This window comes from Camelus dromedarius, chromosome 6 (genome assembly GCF_036321535.1).
Source record: "Camelus dromedarius isolate mCamDro1 chromosome 6, mCamDro1.pat, whole genome shotgun sequence".
NCBI classification, from domain to species: domain Eukaryota; kingdom Metazoa; phylum Chordata; class Mammalia; order Artiodactyla; family Camelidae; genus Camelus; species Camelus dromedarius.
Window position 1 is genome coordinate 89,651,177 of NC_087441.1, and position 22,838 is coordinate 89,674,014.

At 44.8% G+C, this 22,838-nt stretch overlaps 1 protein-coding gene and 1 long non-coding RNA gene across 5 annotated transcripts; both read right to left on the reverse strand.

Moving 5' to 3' along the window:
* Positions 1 to 7,124: 7,124 nt before the first annotated feature.
* Positions 7,125 to 11,932, reverse strand: LOC135321547 (transport and Golgi organization protein 1 homolog). 4 transcript variants are annotated; one of them, XM_064487100.1, is made up of 8 exons: positions 11,790 to 11,931; positions 11,161 to 11,299; positions 9,695 to 9,793; positions 8,949 to 9,009; positions 8,801 to 8,836; positions 8,592 to 8,725; positions 8,380 to 8,474; positions 7,125 to 7,195 (listed from the first exon to the last, which is right to left on the reverse strand). In XM_064487100.1, the coding sequence occupies exons 2-8, from the start codon at positions 11,283 to 11,285 to the stop codon at positions 7,143 to 7,145; spliced, it is 603 nt and encodes a 200-aa protein (XP_064343170.1). In that variant the 5' UTR covers positions 11,286 to 11,299; positions 11,790 to 11,931; the 3' UTR covers positions 7,125 to 7,142. The 4 variants fall into 4 exon arrangements, with proteins under 4 accessions (XP_064343170.1, XP_064343168.1, XP_064343171.1 ...); XM_064487098.1 differs by lacking the exon at positions 7,125 to 7,195 and having other exon boundaries at positions 8,228 to 8,474; positions 11,790 to 11,932; XM_064487099.1 differs by lacking the exon at positions 7,125 to 7,195 and having other exon boundaries at positions 8,234 to 8,456; positions 11,790 to 11,927.
* A 3,197-nt stretch (positions 11,933 to 15,129) lies between these two features.
* On the reverse strand, positions 15,130 to 18,922 carry LOC135321617 (uncharacterized). Its single transcript, XR_010381490.1, has 4 exons — positions 18,845 to 18,922; positions 17,461 to 17,482; positions 15,870 to 15,958; positions 15,130 to 15,391 (listed from the first exon to the last, which is right to left on the reverse strand). It is a non-coding gene; the product is annotated as an uncharacterized LOC135321617 (long non-coding RNA).
* Between the last annotated feature and the right edge of the window lie 3,916 nt (positions 18,923 to 22,838).

Here is a 22,838-nt window from a genome sequence, read left to right on the forward strand (position 1 = left end):
CCGGGAGAAGCAGCCCACTGGCTCATGGGCAAGAGTTTTGAGTCTGAAAAAGGCAGCAACACGCCACGCCAGACTCATCACAGGACACACAATTTGCAGACGAGGCCAGGAACGGCTGCCGGGAGAACGGGAATATCACCTTTCCGTGGTCGAGGTAAAACAGAGCATGACCACCCCACTTACCTGTGCCTCCGGGGCCGCCGCAGGTGGGCGGTCGCTGCCGGGCCACACGGGTGCCACACCAGGTCCCGCGTCGGCTAAAAACCACAGAAAAGAATGGAGGATTAGGCTTTCCTGCGAAGACACTGCTGAAGCGAAACAAAACCTTTGCGCCTTCCTTCCTTCCTCCCTTCAACGTATCACACTCGTTTCTTGGAGGAACAGGATACTGACCCCAGGAACTCCTGCATGCTAAGCCCGCATTCTCTCTACTGCTGAGCTACATATACCCTTCCCCCCAGAGCACACTCTTTTCTAGGCACAGAGGACAAGAAATGCCAGCCACGTTCACTAACTTACCCAGTGTATAATAAGCTCCGTGTGCTCCACCAATAGAGCTCAGTGTTTTATGATCCGTCAGCTCCTGCGGAGCCACTTCTACAGTATCCGTAGCATACTCCGGTTTTGCAATTTCGGGCTTAGTCGCCCCTTCCTAGGAACACAAAACAAGACAAATCAGGAACCGAACTTCAGATAATGTGCATACGCTTAGTCAGTCAGGTAGACAACAGTTATTTACCGAAGCTATCAGAACATAAGCCCTATCCTGGGAGAAGCTGGCGGTACAATAACAGGCAGATTCTCCTCTCTGTTCTGCCAGAGGCACAGGATCCATGAAAACAAATCAGCACAGAAAAGTTTCAACAGCTCTACAACTGAGGTGAACGGGTACAGTAACACCACAAAGGACAGGAGAGTCCGCTGCACGTGGATAGCTCAGGGAATGCTGGGAAGACCACACTGTTTCATAAAAGAGAGTTCCAGCGCAGAGGGGGGATGTGGAGGGGCTTTGGGGAAGGGCAGCCTGAGTAAAAGGAGCAGGTGGGAAACAGCGTAAGGCATTAAGGTAACTAGACCACTGTTACTGGCGGTGGAATGGGAAAACAAAACATGCTGCCTTGGAAATGAAACATCACTTAATTAATTTCAAGTGAGGACAGCTAAAACAAGAACCAACAACAAGATACACCTAACTTTCCTAGGGATGAAATTCTTTTCAATATCCTCTAATAAACTCTAAGGAAAAGACCCTGAAAAAAAGAATGCCCACACAGACACTGGTTTCACTTGGTGAGTCTGGAAAATGAACACAAGTGCATTATCCAGTCCTACGGCATTAAGCACAGAATCATATCCTAAACTGTAAGTTAAAAGCATAAGTCAAAAATTCTCATCAGCAGATGCAAACGTGAAAATGCACACTCACACCAACCCCCGGTTTATGTCACAGAATCCCCTGGTACTTATATAGTCACACAAGGTCATTAAAAACAAGACACTGTACCTCATCCCAGGAAGATTCTCTTCCTCTCTCTTCTGTAAAGTGGCGCAGTGACACACCATCTGTAAAATGTAGTTACTGGTACATTAATGAGAATATTCACGAATGTATATTAAAACAACCATGTGCGTCTATCTCCGTTCGTGGATGTGTCAAAACAAAAGTGGCAGAAAAGACTTTCAAAGAGTTAGACCATTTTCTGAAAAAAAAGCTTAAGTCAAGGTTGGGATATATTTCAAACCAAGTAGTAAGAGGAAAACACGTAAAAAGAATGGATATGGAAGTTGGGTTTGCGCACTATGTATTTCTAACATTTGAAGTTTGCTATTGTTTTTATTTTTTCTTTTCTTCTGTTTTTAAATGAAGGTACCGGGAATGAGCACACGGAATTCGGCATGCTAAGCAAGCATTCTATTTACCACTAACCTATGTCCTTCCCCGAGTCAACTTGCTTCTCGGCATAGATAAAATAAAATACAAATCACTCTTTCACGGTTCACTGCCTTACAAAACATGTTAGTTTGCTGAAGCGCAAAAGATCTTTGAGGCCTTCTTCCCCGTATCACACTAAGTCTCACATCAGACCGAGTGGGAGACAGGTCTCAGGACCCTTGACTGAAGAGACCACAGGCCCCGGGTTCGGGTGTTTCTTCCATAACCGAACATCGGCTGTGGAAGGTCAGGGCTCCACTCGCTGCAGACAGTGACAGGGGCGGGCTTGTCCTCCAGGGAGCCCGGACCGTGGTGTCTGTTGAAGGCCCGTGTGCAGAAACGTCACATCTGCCCTCCGTAAGAGGACCATCTTTCCATCTACAACAGACACCTCCCTTCCCAGTGCAGGACAGGGAAGACGCGGTCCATCAAGTGCGTCTGCTAAGGGACCATAGGGACACGGCTGTGAGACCAGTCACGGCCGCCCGTGTACGGGGAAGCCCCGAAGAGCGATCTGCCCTTCTTCTGCAGTGACTCAAGGAAGAAACAGAGGACTATGCTTTCCTCTTACCGAGCGGAGCAGCTGGCGGTGGGGGGCGAGGTTGCACAGGGCACCAAGTTGGACCAGGTGCAGGTGCCCAGCTGGGCGACGACGGGCCGCACCCGGGGCCGGCCACGCAGGCTGGTCCTCAGAAAGTTTGGGGCCCTCCGGCCCATGGGGTGACCTGCAGGACATAAGGGAGGGCTGGGTTGGATGACAGACAAAAGCGCCAACACCGACAAGAGCCGAAACCCAGCGCAGCAGCCGTCGGCACCCGGCACCCTCCCCTCAACCGGGCGCTGAGAGAGCAGCACGGTGCCACAGGCTCCGCCCAGCCCTCTGGGGCCTGCCTGCAGCCTGGGCCGCACAGGGGGACACGGGGATACGACCCTGATGCCGCACGTCGCCGCAGCCGCTGTCTCCAATTGGAGGAATCCAAGGGTCGTCCTGCCCGAGAGGCTGCACACAGAGCTTCCAGCACACGGGCAAACTAGCGCCTTCCCAAAAGCCAGCCGCTCTGGGCGGGACGGCCCTCCCCGCCACCTTCCCCAGCTCCACGCAAGCTTGCCCGGCGCTGACCAGGAACACGGAGACAGGACGGACGTGAAGAGCTCATTCTCCACACGAGCAAGCAGAGCCGCACTAGGGTCACCGCTCTGCCTGCAGGGCTCTGCCTGCAGGACCCTGCCAGGCCCTCTCTGCCCCCTCCTCACAAAGGGCCTTCCTCCGACCCGGAGGGGCTGCCCTTGGGTGCAAAGAGCCCTGGGGATCTGGGCATCCCGGAGTCCAGTGGCGGAGCTGGCCAAGGTCTCCTGAGCGGACAAAGCTGTCCTCAGATGGGACTCAGACTCCGCTACAATCATCCCTATCCTCAGGGACGTCTGGATTTTATATTCGTTACGGAATGCACCCTACCTGCGTGCTACGGGAGAGTGACGTGGGGAGTCTCAACCCCACACCTGACACCAAAGGCAATGTACCAGCTCGTGTGCAAAACCCCACGGTGTGCCATGAGACCGACGAGCAGCTCTGACAGCTTCCAGGGCAGGCCCGACCCGGCGCAGGGTGGGGGACAAACACAACGTACGCACTCTGGTGCGCATCGGAATTCCCCCACAGGGAAGCAGGCATTTTCACGGAGGGCTCTTACCCTTCCAGCCTCTATTCCCTACTACAAACGCACCATCTCTGAGAGCCAGGCTTTTCTGCCCAGAGTACAACTGGAGGCAGCGGCCAAGACACAATTACCTCCTGAGAAAAGACAGTGACCGGCTGTGAAGTTTACCACACCCAGGTAGACTCAAAGTTGCACAAAGCACACCGTACACAGCTGGAAGGAGGGCTTTGCCCCTTTTCCAGTTACCAGGATCTGAATGGACATTCTAAACAGGAGAATCACCTGGCCTGAGCCGGGAAACCCGTCAAAAGAACGACGACACAGAAATCCGTCTCAGTGACCCAGGAGCAACCCCAGGTGCAGGAGGTCAGGAAGGATTCAGCCGAGCCAGGAGATGTCAGTGTGGAGCGAGGGCTCACCCTCCTCACGCTGTTTCGAGAAACACACAGTCAAAGTCTGCGGGCCCCATCTCCAAAGCACTCCCTCATGGCTCCTGCAGGCACCAGCCAAGGCGACGGCCTCCCGGGAGAAGCAGCCCACTGGCTCCTGGGCAAGAGTTTGAGTCTGAAAATGGCAGTGACACGCCACGCCAGACTCATCACAGGACACACATTCTGCAGACGAGGCTAGGAACGGCTGCCGGGAGAACGGGAAGATCACCTTTCCCAGGACGAGGTCCAACAGAGCCTGACACCCCACTTACCTGGGCCTCCGGGGCCGCCGCATGTGGGCGGGCGCTGCCGGGCCACACCGGAGCCGCGCCACGTCCCGCGTCGGCTAAAAACCACAGAAAAGGATGGAGCATTAGGCTTTCCTGCGAAGACACTGCTAAAGCGAAACAAAACCTTTGTGCCTTCCTTCCTTCCTTCCTTCCCCGTATCACACTCGTTTCTTGGAGGAACTGGATACTGACCCCAGAATTCCTGCATGCTAAGCCCGCATTCTCTCTACAGCTGAGCTACATATACCCTTCCCCCAAGAGCACACTAGTTTCAAGGCACATAGGAAAAAAATGCCAGCCACGTTCACTAACTTACCCAGTGTATAATAAGCTCCGTGTGCTCCACCAACAGAGCTCAGTGTTTTATGATCCGTCAGCTCCTGCGGAGCCACTTCTACAGTCCCAGTAGCATACTCCGGTTTTGTAATTTCGGGCTTAGTCGCCCCTTCCTAGGAACACAAAACAAGATAAATCAAGAACCGAACTTCAGATCATGTGCATACGCTTAGTCAGTCAGGTAGATAACAGTAATTTACCGAAGCTATCAGAACATAAGCCCTATCCTGGGAGAAGCTGGCGGTACAAGTAAAAGTCAGATTCTCCTCTCTGTTCTGCCAGAGGCACAGGATCCATGAAAACAAATCAGCACAGAAAAGTTTCAACAGCTCTACAACTGAGGTGAACGGGTACAATAACGCCACAAAGGACACGAGAGTCCGCTGCACGTGGATAGCTCAGGAAATGCTGGGAAGACCACACTGTTTCATAAAAGAGAGTTCCAGCGCAGAGGGGGGATTTGGAGGGGCTTTGGGGAAGGGCAGCCTGAGTAAAAGAGCAGGTGGGAAACAGCGTAAGGCATTAAGGAAACTAGACCACTGTTTCTGGCGGTGGAATGGGAAGACAAAACATGCTGGCTTGAAAATGAAACATCACTTAATTAATTTCAATTGAGGACGGCTAAAACAAGAACCAACTCCAAGATACACCTAACTTTCCCAACGATGTATTTCTTTTCAATATCCTCTAATAAACTGTAAGGGAAAGACCCTGAAAAAAGAATGCCCACACAGACACTGATTTCACTAGTTGAGTCTGGAAAATGAACACAAGTGCATTATCCAGTCCTACGGCATTAAGCACAGAATCACATCCTAAACTGTAAGTTAAAAGCATAAGTCAAAAATTCTCATCAGCAGATGCAAACGTGAAAATGCACACTCACACCAACCACCGGTTTATGTCTCAGAATCCCCTGGGACTTATATAGTCACACAAGGACATTAACATCAAGAGACTGTACCTCATCCCAGGAAGATTTTCTTCCTCTCTCTTCTGTAAAGTGGCGCACTGACACACCATCTGAAAATGTAGTTACATGTACATTAATGAGAATATTCATGAATGTATATTAAAACCACCATGTGCGTCTATCTCCGTTCGTGGGTGTGTCAAAACAAAAGTGGCAGAAAAGACTTTCAAAGAGTTAGAGCATTTTCTGAAAAAAAAGCTTAAGTCACGGTTGGGATATATTTCAAACCAAGTAGTAAGAGGAAAACACGTAAAAAGAATGGATATGGAAGTTGTGTTTGCGCACTATGAATTTCTAACATTTGAAGTTTGCTCTTGTTTTTGTTTTTTCTTTTCTTCTGATTTTAAATGGAGGTACCAGGAATGAGCACACGGAATTCGGCATGCTAAGCAAGCATTCTATTTACCACTAACCTATGTCCTTCCCCGAGTAAACTAGCTTTTCGGCATAGATAAAATAAAATACAAAACACTCTTTCACGGTTCACTGCCTTACAAAACATTTTAGTTTGCTGAAGCGCAAAAGATCTTTGAGGCCTTCTTCCCCGTATCACACTAAGTCTCACATCAGACCGAGTGGGAGACAGGTCTCAGGACCCTTGACTGGAGAGACCACAGGCCCCGTGTTCGGGTGTTTCTTCCATAACCGATCATCGGCTTTGGAAGGCCAGGGCTCCACTCGCTTCAGACAGTGACAGGGGCGGGCTTGTCCTCCAGGGAGCCCGGAACGTGGTGTCTGTTGAAGGCCCGTGTGCAGAACCGACACTTCTGCCCTGTGTCAGAGGACCCTCTTTCCCTCTACAACAGACACCTCCCTCTCCAGGTCAGGACGGGGAAGACGCGGTCCATAAATTGCGTCTGCTAAGGGACCAGAGGGACACGGCCGTGAGCCCAGTCACGGCCGCCCGTGCACGGGGAATCCCCGGAGAGCGATCTGCCCTTCTTCTGCAGTGACTCAAGGAAGAAACAGAGGACTATGCTTTCCTCTTACCGAGCGGAGCAGCTGGCTGTGGGGGGCAAGTTTGCACAGGGCACCAAGGGGGACCAGGTGCAGGTGCCCTGTTTGGTGACGATGGGCCGCACCCGGGGCAGGCCACGCAGGCTGGTCCTCGGAAATTTGGGGCCCTCCGGCCCATGGGGTTACCTGCAGGACAGAAGGGATGGCTTGGTTGAATGACAGACAAAAGCGCCAACACCGACAATAGCCGAAACCCAACGCAGCATTCGTCGGCACCTTGCACCCTCCCCTGCACTTTGTGCCCAATTGGCAGCTACGCTGCATACTCTCCTTCAGCCCTGGGCCTCCCTGCATCCTGGGCTGCTCAGTAAAATTTGGCGATAAAATAGTTTTACCAAACCTCACTGTGATGACTGGGCATACATTTCCCCTAATTCCCAATCCACAGGCAAAGCCAGGAATTGTTTGTTCAAAAAGAAAATGCTAGTTCCAGAGATTATTCAATACAAAATGACCACCACAACACAACTGAGTAAAATTACTTACTTTGGTTTCCTCTGCCTCCTAAGCCTGAAAGGCGGTTCCATTCCTAACAGGGTTGCCATCCCTCTGTGAAGCTGTAAAGGGAGAACAGCACTGAAGGCGTATTCTATCTGACAGATGCCGTGTGGGGGAAGCACGAGCCGAGCCCTCCGTGCCCTCCTCCAAGAGCTCTCTCTTCCGCCCACGCCCTTGTCTCTTCACAGAGGCCGCAGGTCTCCTTCTCACCTCAGTTGTCCACGAGGACGAGGGGAGACTGGACCCCTGTCCCATGACGAGGACACCACAGGGCCTTGTTTCAGGTGTTTTCATAGCTAATCACCCTGGATGTGGTCTCAGGGCCCAGATCCTTGTCAACCAACACTTACACAGTGGACTCACATCACACTTCAGGGCAAATCATTCTGTATACAGATTATACATTAAAGTAAGAAGGGTCTTTCATAGGAAGAGTATCAACAACCCCTGACTGTGAGCTCCACCTCTTCCTCCTCAGCCTGTTGGTAAACTGTTAAAAGACTTCTCTCTGACAGCGCATGTCTTGTATAATTGACCAGATGTCACGTAAACATTTATGAAAGAAGCCTCAATGACTCATGTTGTAATAATCGGCAAAAGAATGGTGAGTTACATGGAGTAGCTGGTGGGAGACTTTAGAGTTACACTTTAACTCTGGGAGAAGGAGGATATGTAGTCATGTCACTTTCTAACTGGCTACTCTAGGTCACTGTGCAAGCTTTTTTATAAGAACGAAGGGACCTGCAAAATTAGTGAAGAAATGCCTGCTGCCTTAAAGCAGATCTTGAATAGAATATTTATCCACCAAGGCAAATGAAGAAAAATATTTTTCTCGTTATGACATACTGCCTTCATTCTAAAATGTCATCCATGTTATTTTCCTGAAATAAGAAGAAAATTCAGCCTTCAAAACCGTGTCCAGGCGGGAAGAGAGGGCTGATGCTCATGTATTCTAGTGCATAGAAACCAGCCATGCCAGCCACGCCAGGCAACCAAGAGACTGGGGGGCGGCCTGCAGTCCCTGGAGGGGCATGAGCTCCGCCGCTCACAGGGGACAGAGCCCTGCGGGCTGATGGCATGTAAAGAAAACAGCATCTTGTCACCCAGCTGTGAAACTGTTCCCCACAGTGAGTGTGTGGTGTGGTGTCCAGGAAACCCGACAACTACCCATGGGGAAAAGCAGCCCACTGGGCAGCTCCTGCTGCAGAAATGGAGCTGCCGCACTTCACAGTGCGCTCCTTACCTCTCAGGGGAGGTTGCAGCCTGTACGGTCCTCCTGGGGTGGGCTCCTGCCTCATGTATTCCTCTGCCTGCCTCCATCTGCAGATTGCATCCAATCTTAAAGATAAAGAATGGCTTCAATACAAATTACACCACCAATTCCTCTACTAGGCACAAAACAACCAGTCCTTAAAAATCTCAGAACACCCGTAAAAATGTGTCAAAATTCTGTACCTCTGTTTCAGGTGGGCAACTTCCCTTCTCAGCTCAGAGGATTTTTCCCTTCTCAGGTCAGAGTTTTCCCTTCTCAGGTCAGAGTTTTCCCTTCTCAATTCAGAGATTTCCCTCTCCAGCTCCTGAGCCCTGAGCTGTGTGAGAAAAACACATCCACTTTCAGTTGTGGCCGACTGTGCACAAAGGGAAGGAAGGAAACAAATTCTTACCGAGCTGTCTTGGGCCTTCTTCTCGGCAAGAGTGACCTGAAAAAGTCAACACATCAAGAAACACCCCATGGCTAGGGGTTCTCAGGGCCACAATAACTGTCTGCATCAGGTGCTGAGGACTCGGTGTGTCAGGAGGAAGGCAGGTTACCTGGTGTCTCCAAATGATCTCTGCTTCCCGCATTTGCCCGTGACATTCTTCAAGTCTTATCCTATGAGTTACAAATTGTTCCATCAGAGAAGACACAATGCTGGGTATGCTGTTAAATAATCTGCCCCAGTCCATGTTATCTGCATTGCACACTCACACACATCATCTCACCACTCAAGACACACTGCACACGGCTGCAGAAGCACAGCAGTTGCAAAGCTGTCGCTGCAGCCACTCCTTCCGTCACTGTTACTGAACGCCTGCCCGGTTCTGCGCTGACACATTTCCCCCTCCCGTTCTCAGCATTTCCCTCACGTGTCCTGTGCTGAGCATCTTTCATCTCAAAGCTTGATTCTTCCTTTCCTTACATCCTGACCCTACTTCTTACACCTGGGTCTCCCCAGCAGCACGGGAATGTGTATTGGTCCGACTGACGCTACACTAAACTGCTATCCTCAGGGTGAGAACGGTTTATAGCACCTTCAGAAACATCTCTGTGAACCGTCTCTCCTCTCAGTCTGGCCAGCACTGGGACCAGGAAATTCTTAGTAACTTAATACTTTTTAAAGTTAAACGTTTAACTTAACATATGTAAAACTTAACACTTTTCCTCCTGTGTGAAGCCATGTATACAAATGTCTTTTGTTTGGGTCAGTTTATGATATTGTGTCTAAACATTTTAGAAAAGTTTTCAAAAAATCCAACAGGTGTTTTCAGAGCCGCAGGTGCAGTGGAGCTGAACTCACTTGTACCATCTTGTCTCCTCTTCAGCCAATTTTGCCTCCTCCTTTGCTGCCAACAGCTGCTGCTTTCCCACCAGCTCACATCCATTCATGTCCACCTTCCTGAGAGGGGAAAGAAACTCTGAAATTCTGCCAGTTTCCCTCCCAGAAACTGGAAGGGAAGAATTCCATGTTCCTTTCGCCCTGCCCCATAAATGCTCAGGCTGATAAATACACAGGAAAGAATTAAAGTACCCCCACTAATAAATATGAAAAAGCTACACTCAGGCCTCTGGCAAGTGTTTGGTATCTGGGCTTCCCTTCAGCGTCCCCACCCCTAATCATTTATGCATAAACACACAGGAAAAGCCCACGTGATGTGTGCTCTGCGCCCCCCCCACCAGGCTTAGGCTCCTGTGCCTGGGACAGCGCGAGCTCACTGTGTTTCAACGTGGGAATCAGGGTCTGACCAAGTCATCACAACCAAACACATTAGGGTAAAGCAAGCGTTCATGACTTGTTTGATTTCTCCCACAGAGAGCCCAGATTTCAGTCAAAACCTGGAGCAAAACCTGATCCTTTAGGAAATATAAGGAAATGTTTTTGAAAGCGGGTTAATGGGTGTGATGTCCATGACCTCTCCCTGAGAATGACAGGAAACTCTGGACAAATTATGAAATCCATGATCAAATGTACCAAATTGCTAACAAGCCAGAAAGGGACATGAGGCCAAGATGGAGAAGAAGAAAGCCCAGGACTGGGCCCACCTTCCCCGGGGGTCATCCAGTAACTGCAGAGGAAACCACTGAGATGCAGAGCAGCCCGGCAGCCGGTGCCCCCTATGCACAGGCACCGCAGTCAGGCAGCTGGAGCTCACTGTCCGTCAGCGAAGGTGATCCCTAGAGAGACCCACAGGACTTAGCTGGGATCCATGAGAGCTACATGCCAGAAACAAAGGTGGACAGGAGACACACGGGCCTCACGAAAGCTGGCTGCACTGACTGATCTCAGCTGCTAACCGGGTTAACAGGATGTAGCGCTGCTGGCGCCCTGACCACCTGCCAGCTGTAATGCCCACCTTCTCTGCAGCAAGTTAACCTCACACGAGGCCTCAAATTTTCTCTATTTTCTACCCAATGTCTAGAGTTTATTAAAAATGATAGACACATGGCAGGTCATGACACTTTGATGTGGTTGAAACCTAAGGACAATAAAAATGGACCTAGGGGGATCCAGATAATGAAGTGACTAAATCTGGTCCAAGAACCCGCTAAAATCTCAAACTAAATACAAACAAGACTCTGGTAACCAGTTAGAATGAACAGAAGCAGCAGATTACAGAAATCAAGGTCGAAAAATAAATGCACATCTGTACTGATTGAATATGGTAAAGAAAATATGGTGGTAAGTATTCTGAAACGTATTACAATATCCACATAACTCCACACATTCATTCACACATTGTCATAATTAACACGGGAATGTCTTACCCTTCAGTGTCCATAGATCTCTGTCCACTGATTTCATCAAGGACGCGTACTTTCTTCACCTGCCTTTGGAAACCGTCTTCCTCACGTTCTTTCAGAGATCCCGATGCAGCATGGTGGTCTTGCATTTTCTTTTTACCCTCTATAAACATAAAACAACTGGCTTTGTGTGTGCACATGTGCACTCAAGAGCTTGGCTGTGCTGGGGAGTGGAGAAAGGAGAGAATTCTGAAGGCAGGAATCCCCTTTTTACCTTCCCAGTGCAAATTCATTGTTATTACAGGCATGTTTCATTTTATTGCCCTCCCTGGTAATGCATATTTTTAAACAATTGAAGATTTGTAACAACCCTGAGTACAGCAATTCCATTGGTGACATTTTTTTCTGGCAGCATTTGCTCATTTCTTATCTCTGTGTCACATTTTTGTAGTTTCTGAAATATTTGGTTCTTTATCATTTTAATTAAAACAGGCATGACATTCCTTTAAGGCAAAGCCTAATCCAGCGGAAGTCCCTAGTTCTCAGCAATTCTATAAACCCTGAGAGAGGTGAAGAGGCTTCAGAAGAAAAGTGTGAAGCCAGCAGGGGTTGGCCCATGAAGTTTAAGGCAAGATTCCATCTCCACTGCATACCTGTGCAAGGTAAGGCGGGAAGAGCTGACCCAGAGGCTGCTGCAAGTGCTCCAGGAGATGAAGCTAAGGCAGCTAATGAAGGTGGCTGCACTAAACAACAGGTTTTCAATGCAGAGAACTGCAAGGGGAGGCCACCCAGCACCATCACAGCTGGAGAGAATTCAGTGCCTGGCATCAAGGCTTCAATGGACAGGCTGATTTTCCCATTAGCGGCTAACGAAGCCAATATTCATTTAACATTATGAAAATCCTATGTCCCATGAGAATCAAGTGAAATCTACTCTGTGCTCTATAAATAGAACAAAGCCTGAATGACAGCACATCTATTTACAACATGAATATTTTAGCCCATTGTTGAGACCTACTGCTCAGAAAACAAAACAAAACACACAAAAAAAATTCTTTCAAAATATTACTGCTCATGGACAATGCACAAGTCATCCAGGAGCTCTGATGGAGATGCATGAGATGAATGCTGTTTCCATGCTTAACATGACATCTATTCTGCAGCCCATGAATCAGGAGTAATTATGACTTTCAAGTCTTATTATTTAAGAAATACATTTTGGAAGTCTTTAGCTGCCATAGACAGTGACACCAATGATGGGTCTGGGCAAATGAATGGAAAATTTTCTGGAAAGGATTCACCATTTTACATGCCATTAAGAACATTCGTGATTCATGGGAAGAAGTCAAAATATCAACATGAACTGGGGTTTGGAAGGAATTGATTCCAATCCTGATGTGTGACTTTGAGGGGCTCAAGAATTCAGTGCAGGAAGGAGCTGCAGATGTGCTGAAAATAGCAGGAGAACTAGAGTTACAAGTGGAGCCTGAAGATATGATTGATTGGCTGCAACCTCATGATAAAATGTGCATGAATGAGGAGCTGCTTCTTATGGACAAGCAAAGAAATTGGTTTCTTGAGATGGAGTCTACTGGTGAAGATGCTGTGAAGAAGGTTGAAATAACAAAGGACTTAGAGGAGCGTATGAACTTAGCTGATAAATTACCACAGGGTTTGAGAGGAATGACTCCAATTTGGAAAGAATTTCTACTGTGTGTAAAATGTGTCAAATTGCCTGTGAAAGAGGACTTGTTCCTGAAAGGAAGAGAGAATCCTGTCACAAACTTCATTGTGGTCTTATGTTAAGAAATTGCAAAAGCCACACTGATCTTCAGCAACTGCCACAGTGACCAGTCAGCAGCCACCAATGTTAATTCAAGACCATCCACCAAAATGACTGTAACTCAATAAAAAAAAAAGTTAAAAAAAAAAGACCATCCACCAACAAAAAGATTAAACCTCACTAAAGGCTCCAATGATGGCTAGCAGTTTTTAGTAATAAAGAGTATTTTCATTAAGTTATGAACATTGGGGTTTTTAGACACAGTGGTATTGCTCACTTAATAGACTACAGTATAGTGTAAACTTAACAGTTCTTTGCACTGGAAAACCAAAAAAAAAAAAACCCCAAAAATAAGTTATTTGACTCTCTTTATTATATTTATTTTATTCTAGGGGTCTAGACCTGAAGCCACAACATCTCCCAGGAATCCTGTATGTAAGGTGTTCTTCCCAACAAGCAACATACCTTGCAGGCTGCAGTCCCCTGTTGTCACAGCTCGCTGCATCGAAACCTCAGATCTGGTCTTTGAAACACCTGGCTGTAACATAGATATGAGAAGACATTCAAGAAATACTGATCCACAGCAATGTGCACATACTTAACATGAGAGGAATCATACGCTTGGAATCAGCTAAGATGGGCCATCTGCTTTCCGTGTGTTACAGCACAATTAAACACTGACACAGTGATGCTCGGTTCTCTGAGGTAAGCATCTCTGGGGGTGAGTAACAATCCTTACTCTCTTCTTGCTGCTGAGCTGAACGTCCTCCTGCACATGCATTTCTTCAGATTTCACTGTGGCTTCACAGACATGAGATTTATTAAGAGCAATTTCAACTTAAAACATTCTCATTGGTGACTAAATTCCCAAGAAAAATAATTTGAGTAGATATCAACATTTAATCTTCTAAGACATGAGATTGTTGTTCCTTGTGAAAGCTAATGTGTACAGTGGAAATCCTGCTGCAACTGGTGGCATTTACCTCAAATTCCTGAAGTGTTCATTGAAACAGCACCTTTCAAGTTCTCTGGAGATGTTCCTTTTTCCAGTATCTTCACACAGGACAGAAATAAAGTATGTACTAAGATTTCAATGAAAACTCAGGGTGATATGTTTAAAAAGTGTAATTTTTTTTCCCAGAAACAAAGTATTTTGTTAACTGCAAAACAAACCATAGAAAATAAATATATTAGCCCTGGTACATGTCCAAAGACTTTGGTGAGCATTCTCTCCAGAAGATATTAAGGCAGTGAAATGATTCTGAACATACAAATTTTATAAAGAAAGGAAAGCAAGTGTTATATGTTCCCTTACTTATGCTTGAAAGCATCTGAGACTTTCCCTGAATTTCGGTTTGGGGCTGAAGACAGTGCTCCATTTGAGAGTTTACAGCAGACAGGGCCTCTTCCTTCAAGTTCTAGCTCCGGGCATCCTAGCAGCTCATTCTGACACTTTGCATCTTGCATTTCCTTCTTCAGCTGGTCCTCTTCCACTGCCAGCCGGCCAATCTCTTCCAGAAAGTCTTGGTTTGTTCTGATGGGCAGTTGCTTCTCTTCAACCCTTTTGGAATCCTGTCCCTTCTCAGCCAGTACCCACAACTACCCCTAAGTTTCCTGTGATGGCAGCTGATCCAGGCTGGGCCCAGGACAAATGTCAAGCCCATAAAGAAATGTGGAAAAAAGACCTCCAGGCACAGATTTTTCCTCACCTCCACAGGCTTCCTCCTCCCTGGACAATGGAGGGCACGACTGGACGACAAGAGGAAGAAAGGGTGGGAAACTGCTCATGTCAAAGAGCTCACAAATGAGTGTTGCTGGTGAAATATAAACAAAGTTTACCCAAATTCACATGGAAAATTCTCTGTTTAACATCAACAGGGCAAGGAACTGTGCACCTAGTCTAGTAATTTCCTTAACCTCTCAGGTATTTCCTGGCATCTTCTGTGTATCTTGGAGGGCAGTGTGAGTGGTGAGAAAACTCTCTAGGTTGTGAAAATAATACATATTTCCTAGTCTCTGAAATAGAAAAAGTCACAGAGGTTTTAGTCCATGAAATTCTGGGTCATTGTTCACAGGGAGTTTCCGCTCCTGGGCTCTCACACTCTGCTGTGGTCAAAGGCAGGAGGAGCAGGTGCACGCAGCTCGCCCAGGGCACAAAAAGCCTCAGAAGCCCAGCTATGGTCAACGTGGCAGCTCTTACCAGGTGTGGGCTCTTGGCGTTCTGGTCCCTCACTGCCTGCAGCTTAGCTCGAACAATCTGAATGATGTCATTCAAATTTTCATTCACCTTCTCAATGGCTTTCAAGCTCTCATTCAATGAAACATTGAATTAGTAACAATTACTCATTACTTTCATTTCTATTTTCAGAATGTAATCTAACAAGAGGTTCGTACCTTAAACTTCAGTGCTTTCTCAGAGGGCAGCTTCTTTTGCCTGATGGCCTCCTCTAAGCATTTCTTTGTGTTGTTGGTCTATGCAAAAATATAATGAAGGAAACAGAATTATAAATACTAATTACACTGCTAGCTGAACCTATCTTGTGTGTGACCCCTTCCACTAATACAGAAAGTGGTGCTTTACATCTACAACACTTGTTTTGTTTATTTTTTTACTGATATATAGTCAGTTACAATGTGTCAATTTTCTGGTGTACAGCATGTTTCAGTCACATACATATATACACCTATGTTTGTCTTCACATTCTTTTTCATTATAGATTACAAGATATCAAGTAGTGTTCCCTGTGCTCTACAGAAGAAATTTGTTTTTTGGGTTTTTTTGTTTTTTTTTTTTTTATCTAGGACACTTGCTTTGAACCTAGACCTCTTATGGAACACATGGAACAGGACAGTAGGATGAAGGAAAAGAGAGCCAAATAACTGAACTGCCAGAGTGGGGAGGAACTGAAGGTAAAATCACAAAAAAAAAAAAGCAATAGGACAAGGATACCTTCTGCACCCAAGCAGATATATTTTCTGCAAGTTCTCTGTTTTCATTCTCCAAATTCTTGCTCTGCTCAGTCATCTGCTTTAAAGTAACTAAAAGGAGATGAAGCAGTTTCTCATATTGACAAGAAAACCCAGTAGAATAGAATTATCATGATTTATTAGCAGTAGAGACATATCTGGCTGGCACTACGAGTATAATTAGCCTTTTAGCTTTTCTACTGTGCCTAAAGGAAGAAAATCTTAGTGGCATTCTAAATGTGAGATCATTGAGATTCCTAGTTTAATTTTTTTCAAAGATGCAGAAACACAATAAAAAGTCTTCCCCTAAATTCTCTCCCAGCTATAAGCACCATTCTTAGAAAATTCAATCATTCAAATACTTCTGACATCACCAGAGATGAAAAAGAAAAACCAAGCATCCTGTCCCCTTAACATTCTCTCCTTCAATTACTAAGGTAAGTAAACATGCCCCTGCTTAAAAAAATAGAACCCTTATTCCATGCAGGTTCACCCCACAGCCAGGCCCTATATGCAACACCACAGAAGGCAAGTTCAAAACGTTGCCTGACTGGGCCTGCACAGGCCTCCAGTGTCTTCCTGCTGCCTGGAAGATCGTCTTTCATGAAAACCATGTTGGGGGCCCTGAAGGACAAGGTCGCTGGAATTAAACACTTTGGTACCATGTGGGCTTCCCCACCTAGTCACTGGAGGACCTGGATAACACACAGGCCCTAAATGACAAGCTTTTCTATCGCCAGGATGAGAATGTTACCATCACTGCTTCAGGATAGCAGCACATGTAAAACAGCCAGTCACAGGCAACTCCACGTGTGAAGCTCTAGAACGCAGCCCTCAGAACCAGACTCCTCTCTCAGGCATCTAAGTCCCTCATCTGACCACACAGTGCACACGCGTCTTCTGTCTGCCCAGTGGGGATGCTCTGATGCTGAGATCCCTCTTCTCAGCACCAGCCCTTCTGCATCAACTATCACCAACAGCAGCCCTTGAGGGCCTACTGAGCGCTGGGCAGCCACCCTGCCCATCACGCACAGCCCCACTCGGTCAGCAGAGTGTGAAGCCTGCATAGAAAGCATCATCCTCAAGCTGAATCACTTCCATTAAGTCCACACTGCCATGAATGGCTCCTTTCACTTATGAGTCACAGCCCATGGATTCCCCTCTGCTGTGACACACACTGCCTGGCTACATCTGCATCCCTCCCTCAGCCTGGAGAGTCCTGACAGGCTCAAGTAGTGTTTCAGCATCTTTAATTTTCACCAAGAGCCAGCTCATATTAGGGACACACTCCGAACATTAGACTCTTCTCATCACCTGCTTCCTCAAGGTTGCTATGCATAATTAAACTCATCCTAGTCTCCCTACTCCTGTGACCCTCCTGGCCTCTTAGCTCAATAGATGTCAACTTCCTCTACGATGTCATTTAGACACCATTGCAGGAGTAAAATTTTCAAGAGTTGAGAAGTCAGTTAGACATCAGAAGTCATTGTGTTTACTCTTAGTTGAATTAAAATCCACATCAAATCCTGGTATTGAGAAAATATTACAAAGGAAACTAAACCCTAATACCTTACCTTGACACACTGGAGGCTTTACCTAGGAGAGGAAGAAACATTAAATTTGAAGTCAAAACATATAATTAGTAAATCTATAATTTCTAATAAACTATCAAAACAGTAATCCATTGAAATCACAATTATCACTTTGGTTCAGCATAACAATTAATATGATTAAAAATCAGGAAAAATCAGAATTTCCTACTTAAGGCATGATCTTTCACTCACCATTTCTGATAGCACAATGGTAAATAACTTATTTTAGAACAAAAGATCTGCTTACATTCTATTAAATAAACATCACTCTATTCAATTTTCATAACGCATATTCATATTTAACAACACTGAACTATATTATTTTCATGATATGTTGTTGCAATGCATCATTTATCTAATTTTTTTGTCAAACCAAACATCCACACTTAAGTCCAGAACCTGGATAGTTGTGTAACCTTCAAAAGAGAGAGAGAGACAGAGAGGAGAAAACTAAAAGAAAAATAAAGGCAAAATCTTTATACTAAGATTAAGATGCACCCCTTTCATTCAATGAAAGGTTTTCTGAAATCTTATACAGAGTTGACTGTTGAATTGATAAGCAATTGTAACATATGAGGTCGTAAGATTTGTCAAGACCACTAAAAACAAACGGACATCAAATGAGACATCAGACGAGAATGAAAGTGAGTAATGGCTGTAGTAAAAGCACACACAGCAGCAGGACGGACAGCGACCATTTTCAAGAAGCGAACGTGCTTCTTGACTCAGATACAAGTCATCGTATGAAGAGTAATAGTCCAGAAAAACCCAGGCAGGACTCCACTGTAATACCATGTAAAGACACATTTCCCTGACCCTTAACACATATTTCTTCATTCAAAACTTTAAGTGATGATCAGAGACTGAGGCCAGCCCCTAACCTTGCCAAGATATTGGAGAATCATCACAGTGTCGAAGATCCAGTGGCAATAATGTGGCAATAGAAGAATGCATCCACGGAGGGCAAACAGAAAACCACAGATGTTCCCTTAACTTCACACTTGCTCAGGAACACTGAGCTTCCCTGTCCCCTGTCACCCAACACACAGGCAGGGGCAGGTGGAGAGATAGATGGACTCGCCAAATACTTAACCTTCCTGTTTTGTTATTGAAGAGAAGAGTTTATAAATTGCCATTGTCTCATTGAGAATATACTGTTGTCTTGCTCAATGGGTTCTTACTATAAAGATTTTGCAACAAATTTCCATTTCAAAACTAATTTGTGTTCAAGTTAATAATCTAAAAGGAAACAAAGAAAAGACTCCTGGATTCTGGCCCAGGCAGGCAAATAAAATGTCCAGTGACTATAAAAATTCCTATTAGGTGTGATTAAAAGGACACTGTCAGGTACTTTAGTAATACTCACAGCAAGGACGGTCCTCCAGACGAACAAGAGAAAAATAGAAACTCCCCAGGAGGCAGCAAGAAGAATAAGCTTCCACAGAAGTTCATAAACATCAGACGCAAGATGGAAAAGGAGAATCAGAGTGTCAAGGATCTGAAAAGATATTAGATATAATGAGGAACCTCAAAGACATTCCCAGTGTATATGTCACAGAGAATCATCTTTAGAAACCGTCAACCACATCCTCAGATAGCTCCACAGAGAGGCGAGAAGGGACACTTGAGTTCAAAGGAGCCCTTGGGAGTGTGGGCATGTTTTCTGCCTTGATTTGGTAATAGTTTCACTGCTGCACACATACGTCAAATACCTGATACACAAAATGTTAGAGATTTGACTTTGCTGACAGGCACATTGCAAATATTTTTAAAAAAGTTAACAGAACTTAACTTATGAATGTAGAAGCCAACTTGAAATTGAAAATAAGCAAACACAAACCTACAGGGCATGGGATGCCTCCATCTTCTATTGTATGTTCATGAAGTACCTGGACAAACCCCTATGAAATGTCTCCAAAAATACACCCAACATGTATGGGGAAAGAGCAAAGAAGGTATGTGTTAAAATACAGAGAGATGTACAGAGATGTATTTCTACATTTATAGACTGGACATGAGTAAGAAAGCAGACCAGCTCTTAGAATAATGTCAAAATTACTATTCCAGCAAAAATTAATGATATATTTTAGCCCAACTATCTAAAAACCATGGAGGTTTTCTTCAATATTCACTTTGGTTCTGAACCAGAGCATGTAATGTCAGACTTCTGAAATAAATAGGGATTTGTTTAATAGAGTTTTAATCATATTATACAAGATTACTCAAAGAATGAATTTACATAAAAAGAGAACTCAAAATAATCAATACAAATAATTTACATGCATATTTCACAGTACTGCACCTACGTCCATTAACAGCCACCAAGAAAATTAATTTGTATTTCTGGAATGTACAGTCAACAAAACAAAAGCCAAACACATAGTTTTGTAAAAACTAGATTTATAAGTATTATAGGAGGGAATAAATGAACAATGTAATTTGTACTTTATCTAGACACCAAGTTTCAGTCTTGTGCAAATAAAACCCCTCTAGAAAGCAGCCTCTGAAATCAGTAACACTGTCATTGTCAGCTCTCACAGTTGGGGTCAGTAAAATGTGTGCTGGTGGAAAACATGCACTGTCTTTGCATAGCTGCCATCTGAGAGAGCAGTGGATCTCAGCACAAAGGAGAGACATGCAGATAAATGGCACAAAAACAAACACCATCTAGTCGCTAACTGGTAAAACCCCCTCCACCATGGGCATGCTTGTTACACAGGGCACTGTCTGAGTGCTGATGTCAGCAGCTGCCTCCTACCTAAAGTCTATCCATCAGGGCCGATGGACTCAGGTTCTGTCAGCAGCCATGAACAACGGTGGAGAAGGACAAGTTAGTTTATCCAAATGCTCAAAGATGTGGTAGGGAAAGAGGGCTGACTAACCTGTGAGAACTCAGCCTCATTCCCTTTGAGGGAAAAAATCCCAACAAAGATGACCTAGAAACGCCCTCCTTAGTAGACTCAAAAGAAACAGAACAGACTCTTCTTTGGGTGGAGTGTTCATGTGGCATTGATTCTGCTTCAGTGCAAAGATTGTTCCTGACACTCGGTTTTTCCAGGTCCGTAAGAATCTGGTGGAAGCCTATCAGAACAAACCACTTAAATCCATGAGGTGTTCTCAGTCTTTCTTTTTTAGGGTGTGGAGGTGATTTATCCTGACACAGTAAAAATTTCACAGCATGTATCTGAATTTTCTTTATATTTAGACAATTCTAAAGACATGAAGGACACTTTCTGCTTTGGGGAAATCAACATTCTTCACAAGGACACGTCACTAAAAAAAAAGACAACTCGTCCACCTCCTGGTCACATCCCTCCTGAGCATTTCCTCACTGTAAACATCACAGCAGTTTGCAGCCACTGATTTTCACATCAGCTCGGCTCTCAGGGCTCCCCCACCAACCTAGCTGGACACAGAGTCCCTGGGGGCAGCCTCCAAGATAAAAAGGAAAGGGATAACTAAGAATTTGCTAGAAGTCCAATAAAAATAAAAGCAAAAATAAACAAATGGGACCTAATTAAACTTGGAAGCTTTTGCATAGCAATGGAAACCATAAGCAAAACAAAAATACAACCTACAGAATGGGAGAAAATTTTTGCAAAACATGAAACTGACAAGGGCTTAATCGCCAGAATATAGAAACAAATCATACAACTAAATAAGAAAAAAAAAAAAAACTCAATCCAAAAATGGGCAGAAGACCTAAACAAGCAATTGTCCAGTGAAGACATACAAATGGCTAACAGGCACATGAAAAAGTGCTCATTATCACTGATTATCAGAGAATTGCAAATCAAAACTACAATGAGGTATCACCTCACACAAGTCAGAATGGCCATCATACAAAAGTCCACAAATGACAAATGTTGGAGAGGCTGTGGAGAAAAGGGAACTCTCCTACACTGCTGGTGGGAATGCAGGTTGGTGCAGCCACTGTGCAAAAGTTTGTAGATTCCTCAAAAGACTAAGAATAGACTTACCATATGACCTAATAATCCCACTCCTGGGCATATGTCCAGAAGGAACCCTAATTCAAAAAGACACCTGCACCCCAATGTTCATAGCAGCACTATTTACAATAGCCAAGACATGGAAACAGCCTAAATGTCCATCAACAGATGACTGGATAAAGAAGAGGTGGTATATTTATACAATGAAATACTATTTGGCCATAAAAAACCAATATGCCATTTGCAGCAACATGGATGTCCCTAGAGAATGTCATTCAAAGTGAAGTAAGCCAAAAAGAGAAAGAAAAATACCATATGAGTTTGCTCACATGTGGAATCCAAAAGAAAATAAATAAAAAAGAGCATAAATACAAAACAGAAACAGACTCACAGACATAGAATACAAACTTGCGGTTGCCAAGGTGCTGAGGGGTGGGAAGGGACAGATTGGTAGTTTGAAATTTGTAGATACTGACAGGCATATGCAGAATAGATAATCAAGATTATACTGTATATCACAGGGAAATATATACAAGATCTTATGCTAGTTCACAGAGAAATAATTCTGACAATGAAAATATGTATGTTCATATATAACTGAAAAACTGTGCTCTACACTAGAATTTGACACACTATTGTAAAATGACTATAACTCAATAAAAATGTAAAAAAAAAAAAAGAAGCTGTGGTATATTTTACAGAATAGACTACTACTCAGCCATAAAAATGATAAAATGATGCCATTTGCAGCAACAGGGAATGGATGGACCTGGAGAATGTCATTCTAAGTGAAGTAGTCATAAAGGAAAAGAAAAATACCATATGATATCACTTATATTTGGAATCACGCAGCGCTCGACTGTACTTATTTACAAAACAGAAACAGACTTAGAGCATAGAAAACAAACTATGTTTACCAGAGGGAAAGGGAGTGGGAAGGGAAAAATTGGAAGTTTGAGATTCATGAATACTAATCTCTATAAAGTAGACAACAACTAGTTTACACTGTACAGCACAGGGAACTCTATTTAATATCTTGTAGTAATTTATGGTAAAAAAAAGAATATGAAAATGAATATATGTATTTTCCTATATGACTGAAGCATTCTGTTGTACATGAGAAATGGACAACATGGTAAACTGACTATACTTCAATAAAAATATTTTAAAATTTATAGGGCTATTTAATATTTTTGTTACATTAAAATTTCTGAAAAGAATACACTTCAAAGAAAAAACAAAGTTGCTGTAAGTTAACAAACCAGAAAGCACAGAGCAGAGATGACATTTCCCTGTTTGACAGACCAGCACCAACCCAGTGCTGAGACCCCACTGCTCCCAGGACTGCCAGACGTCACCACCAGGAAGGGTGCAAACACAGGAGAGCACACCGCACAGGGACAGAACCGG